This window comes from Xyrauchen texanus, chromosome 21, assembly GCF_025860055.1.
Source record: "Xyrauchen texanus isolate HMW12.3.18 chromosome 21, RBS_HiC_50CHRs, whole genome shotgun sequence".
Taxonomy (NCBI): Eukaryota; Metazoa; Chordata; class Actinopteri; order Cypriniformes; family Catostomidae; genus Xyrauchen; species Xyrauchen texanus.
Genome location: NC_068296.1, coordinates 4,327,477 through 4,333,636, shown reverse-complemented (window position 1 = coordinate 4,333,636; position 6,160 = coordinate 4,327,477). Strand labels below are relative to the sequence as shown.

Here is a 6,160-nt window from a genome sequence, read left to right as displayed (position 1 = left end):
TGTTGTAAGTTGAATGTTATCGTTGCATGTTCGCTGCTCTAGTTCATCTGGTTATCTGTGTTCGTTCGAGGTCTTCCTGCCCTTCATGGATGTTTTCCCCAACCTGTGTAGCCCCTTTATGTTTTCCCGTATTTAGTTATTTTTCCCATCGTGGACTTTTCATTTGTTCCTGAATTTGTCTATTTCTTTATCTGTCTCATGATTGTCAAATAAAGCTTCTTTTTCTTCCTCACATTGTTACAACATAGGGGTCTGTTACCTGACCTACCAAACACAAAACTCTCACTAAATCATTTAGGAAAATGTTTTATTAAGGTCAAACTTAAAAAAAATAAATAAATAAGATAAACAGTAATTGTAAATTTAAGTTTGGATGTGCTCTTTTTGACTGAAATCTGGCTTAAACCAGATGTATATATTAGTTTAGTTATTGTTATAAACATGAGCCTCATCTGAAGAGTCGAGGTACATTTGCTACAATGTACAGTGAAGTTTTACAGTGGTGTTACTCAGAGGACAGGTCATAAGTTTGTCTTTTGAGCTAATAATGCTTTAGTGACATCGTAAGATATAAACAACAAATCTCTGTCATTCTTTGCCCTTGCTACAGTGTATAGATCAGCCAGGCCATACTCTGGTTTCTTTGGCGAATTTGCTAATTTTCTATTAAGTCTAGTAGTTAATGTATTTATAGCTTTAATTGTTTGGTTCTCTAGCACTCTTGATATTGTTGCCCCCCCTTTGATTAAGGAAAATTCAAGAAAAAAAGCCCCGTACCATGGTACAATGATCACACTCATGCTCTCAAGTGAGCAGCTCGAAAAATGGAGTGCAAGTGGATTTAGAATGCAAAAGTGGTAGAATACAAAATTAGAGGTATTTCGTGGTGCATGGAAGGATAGTGTCTGTAGCTACAGACAAGCACTAAAAGCTGCCATGTCAGAATATTTGAGCAAATCCCAATGATCACAACAAACCTAGGTGATTATTCAGTACTGTGGCCATATTGGTTAGAAATAAAGCCTCAACTGAACCAGATATTCCATTGCAGCACAAGAGTAATGACTTCATGAATTTCTTTACAGATAAAATTGAAATCAGAAATAAACTTGGAACGATGCAATCGAACGTCACAGTACCTCAGAAGACAGTTTCTCATAATTTTCCTTACAAGCAACTTAAATCCTTCGCTTTCATAGGTCATGAATAGTTAACAAATCTTATGAAAAAATCAAAAGCAACAACATGTATGTTAGATCCAATACCAACGAAGCTCTTAAAAGAGGTATTCCCTGTAAACTCAGAACCTCTTCTTAATATTATTAACTCCTTGCTATTCTTAGGAGATGTCCCAACAAACTTTAAAATTACATTTATCAAACTGCTTATTAAGAAGCCACAGCTTGATCCTAGAGTATTGGCTAACTACAGACCGATTTCAAATATACCATTTATGGCAAAAATACTATAAAAGGTAGTATGCTCGTAAATATGCTCATTTCTACAGAGAAATTGTATATATGAACAATTTCTGCCAGGATTTAGGCCCCATCACAGTACAGAGACTGCACTTATCAGAGTTACAAATAACTTGCTCTTATCATCTGATCACGGCTGCATTTCCCTACTAGTGCGTTTAGATCTTAGTGCTGCTTTTGACACGATATTTCACGACATTCTTTATGAGTTAGGTCCTATTTATCAGACCACTACCACTTTGTTTGTGTAAACGAGGCATTATTTAATCAAACAAAAGTATGGAGTGCCACAGGGATACATTTTAGGGTCTCTGCTTTTCTCCTTGTACATGCTTCCCCTGGGAGATATTATCAGGAATACCCAATGATGCACAACTTTATATTTATTCTAAACCTAAAGGAAATTCACAATTATCCAAATTAGCAGTGTATGAATGAAATCAAAGATTGGATGGCCAGAAACTTTCTTCTACTTAATTCCGACAAAACAGAAGTACCAATTATTGTACCAATAACATCTAAAAATAAGACTCTAAATTATAATTTGACTCTCGATGGATGTACTGTTACATCGTCGACTGCAGCGAAGAACTTTGGTGTTATATTTGATACCAATCTGTCCTTTCAAAATCAAATTACCAATGTTTGTAGAACAGCATTCTTCCACCTCAGAAATAATGCTTTGTTACGACACATGCTCTCTGTTGCTGATGCCGAAAAACAAATTAATGCGTTCATGACCTCAAGACTAGACTATTGTAATGCATTACTGCATTACTGTGATTTTCAAAAGAATCACAAAGTGAAATATGATATCTGTAAATCATCAAATACAAATGTCTCTTTTAAGCTGCAATAACTGCTGCTGTAAGCCCCAAATAGCTAAAAACTTTATCTGATTTTACCTTAGGAAGTTCTCTAAAAATATGCCTTTGTTTATTTGTCTGTGAGCTTGCTTGGCTGAATAATCCAATGTTATGTCTTTGATGTCCAGAACAAAATATGCCTTCCAGAAGGAAAAGCATGCAAAACAAATCATGTCAAAATTATGTTTTGTGAATAAAGGGAAGGATCTCAGCTTTCTAATGACACCTAGATTGAGCTTCTAGTCCACTCAGAGGCCCAGGTATTCAATGAGTGGTGCTTGATTGGAAAATTAGACTGAATGTCTATGGACGAGCACATCTGTGAGAGCTAAAATGCGTTAGAGCACCACATACATTTCAGATCTCTAAATTGTGATGGAAAGTGATAGAGAAAAAAATATTTTTTTTAGTGCTTTCTGCCACCTAGTGGAATAAAATGAGATGTTTCTAAATGAGGTTGAGTGAGCAGAACCAGAATTACATGTTTACAATGTTAGTACAACAACAACATTTTTTTTTCTAAAAACATTTCTGTTTATCATAAGATTATAAACACATACAATATTATTTATGAATAATTATTTGGGCGGTTCTCTGAATCATTAGACCAATGTGAATGGTGAGCTTTTAAATATAAGTCTGACTGCTCATTATGCATCTTATTACAAGACTACTTGTCAAATCAATAATTAAATAAATACACACGAAACCTTGATTTTAGTTTAAATACTTTATTAGCTTACTTTTAGAGATCCCACAGTAATCCAAGAAGCAGTAAATATTGCTTGCAGTACCCGGATTAGTGGTCTGAAACGTGGATCTGCGGTTGTTACAGAGAAATATCAGACCGCTAGATGGCGCCACTGACCAATCAGAATAGAGTATTCTAGAGAGCTGTGTGTATGTGTGTGTATGTATGTATGTATGTATGTATATATATATATATATATATATATATATATATATATATATACACTCACCTAAAGGATTATTAGGAACACCATACTAATACTGTGTTTGACCCCTTTCAGCCTTCAGAACTGCCTTAATTCTACGTGGCATTGATTCAACAAGGTGCTGAAAGCATTCTTTAGAAATGTTGGCCCATATTGATAGGATAGCATCTTGCAGTTGATGGAGATTTGTGGGATGCACATCCAGGGCACGAAGCTCCCGTTCCACCACATCCCAAAGATGCTCTATTGGGTTGAGATCTGGTGACTGTGGGGGCCATTTTAGTACAGTGAACTCATTGTCATGTTCAAGAAACCAATTTGAAATGATTCGAGCTTTGTGACATGGTGCATTATCCTGCTGGAAGTAGCCATCAGAGGATGGGTACATGGTGGCCATAAAGGGATGGACATGGTCAGAAACAATGCTCAGGTAGGCCGTGGCATTTAAACGATGCCCAATTGGCACTAAGGGGCCTAAAGTGTGCCAAGAAAACATCCCGACTTTCAGTATGGCTGAACTGCTCTCTTGTGGTGATGCTATTCCTTACTTATCGCACACACCCCATTGTTCAAATGCCTGTCAAACAAGGCCACATTGCTTGTCCTCAACTCATCTTTCAACTGAGATGCATCTCTTTTGTTACCCTAAACAGGTGTAGACCAAATAAATCACTGTCAAAGCTTGTCTTGTCCTTGAACACAAACACACAGCCAGTCACACTATGTGAATATAGTCAATTGTCATCTGTTAGTGGTAAAAGTGACCTCTCTGCCCTGATTTGTGAGACGAAACCAAGCTGTAAGTCACACAAGTTTGTGAAGTTAAAAATATTAAGACCGTCTGTTGTCTTAATGAATCACAAACCATTTTAGCATCATGAACATTTTATTAACCTTAAAGGGGTAAAAAGTATACATTAAACACAAAAAGAGTAAACATTTTATTTCTATATTAGTAAAGTTACAGACTTTCATATGAGATTGAAAGTGATTATTATTGGTGGTGATTTAAATGTTATAAACACACTTGGTTATATACACGGTTTCTTTACTGTCCTCCACCAGCAAACATCTTCTTCCTGCCCTCCATTCCAGACATGGCCTCAACGTTTTTACGCCAGTCGCCCACCTCTGACGATATAACCTGTCGAAAAGAAACATGGTATGTATTTATGTCCAAAAATGGAAAACATGCTGTCAAGAATCTTTCAGTTTTACATGTGAATCTGTCAAGAACAAGCCCAAGTGATTTTTCAGTGTGAAATATCTGGAAACAAATTATTTATTTATTCTATCTTTTTTAAAGAAAGTCATTTTTGCTTTTTGTGTAAAATACCTTTATGGCTATTAAACAGATTAATTTTGCATTATACTTATTACTGTCATGTAATGAATTGTTTAATGAGCCTCATTTCCAATGATCATTACTGTAATGCAATAATAGCAATAATATTAATAATATTAATAATGATATATTTATAAAATTATAAATCATATTGACATCATGGTAGTATTTTGTTATACACAGAAAAAAATTAATACAATTGTCTAATTAAATTGTGTAATGTTTAACAAAATTTAAATAATAAAATGTAAAATATTTAGTTTTTTTATTTTATTAAAGTTTCAGTTTTATACAATTTTGTTATGAAACTGAAATGTGAAATTATATATTTGAGAGTAGAAACTTACAGCTTAATTTATCTTGATTGAAGTAAAAAATTGCATTATTGCTATATAATTAGTAATAAATATACTGTATATAATATCTAAATTATATACATATATAAAATGTAGATATTATGTATTCTGTAATATATATATTGTATTGCATATATTAGTAATAAATTAGCATTAGCTTATAAATTAGTAATAAATATACTGTATATAATATCTAATATATATATATATATATATATATATATATATATATATATATATATATATATATATATATATATATATACTGTATATATTCTATAATATATATATATTGTATTGTATATATTAGCAATAAATTAGAATTAGCTTATAAATTAGTAATAAATATACTGTATATCATATCTGAATATATATATATATATATATATATATATATATATATATATATATATATATATATATATATATATATGTATATATATATATATATATATATATATATATATATATATATATATATATTTGTATTTGTTTTTTTTGTGACACATCTACATGTATTCATTGAATGATTTATTAGAGAGCACACATTCATGTGAGAGCCTGTGTTTACCTTCTCTTGTTTAATGTCCTCTTTCTTCACAGATTTAAGGTTGGCCCTGAGGTCCATGGAGCCCTTGTGTTTGGAGCCCAGCAGAGCTCTCATCATCTCGTCAGCAGAGACGCGCACCTTCCTCAAGGCAGGTTTCTTAAACTTCCCTCCTAAATCCTGCACCTTCAGTTTCAACTCATGGATCTTTAACACAGACACATTATTCATTACAGGTGATGGTCTTTTCTTCTCTGTGTGTATTCAGAAAAGGTGAATCCCACTTCACACTCACATCTCTGTTGTTTTTAACCACTTTGTGCTCAAAGTCGTATCTCTCTTCATCTACCACGTCGATTTTGGCGTGGAGTTGTCGACACAGTTTCTGCACACATGCAAAATGTGACATGAGTATACATTACCTGGCAAAAACGTTTCTTTATAATTACTATTTTACACATATCAGAATAAAAAAGAAGTCATTACATAGTTATATGAAATAACACAAAGGAAGAATGAAAATTACATAGTGAACAAACAATGTTAAACATATCAAATAAATCTAATATTTTAGCTTCTTAAAAGTAGCTACCCGTTGCCTAGGTAAACCTT

General features: G+C 33.1%; 1 protein-coding gene across 1 annotated transcript in view; it reads right to left on the bottom strand.

Annotated features, from left to right (window-relative positions):
* Positions 1 to 4,148: 4,148 nt before the first annotated feature.
* The window catches only part of LOC127661691 (troponin I, slow skeletal muscle-like), a 3,610-nt gene continuing 1,598 nt past the window's right edge, over positions 4,149 to 6,160 (bottom strand). Inside the window, exons 4-6 of the mRNA XM_052152518.1 lie at positions 5,844 to 5,933; positions 5,573 to 5,755; positions 4,149 to 4,444 (exon numbers count right to left, since the gene is read on the bottom strand). Of these exons, the coding sequence (XP_052008478.1) occupies positions 4,349 to 4,444; positions 5,573 to 5,755; positions 5,844 to 5,933 (369 nt within the window). The 3' untranslated portion in view covers positions 4,149 to 4,348. The remainder of the gene's footprint in view (positions 4,445 to 5,572; positions 5,756 to 5,843; positions 5,934 to 6,160) is intronic.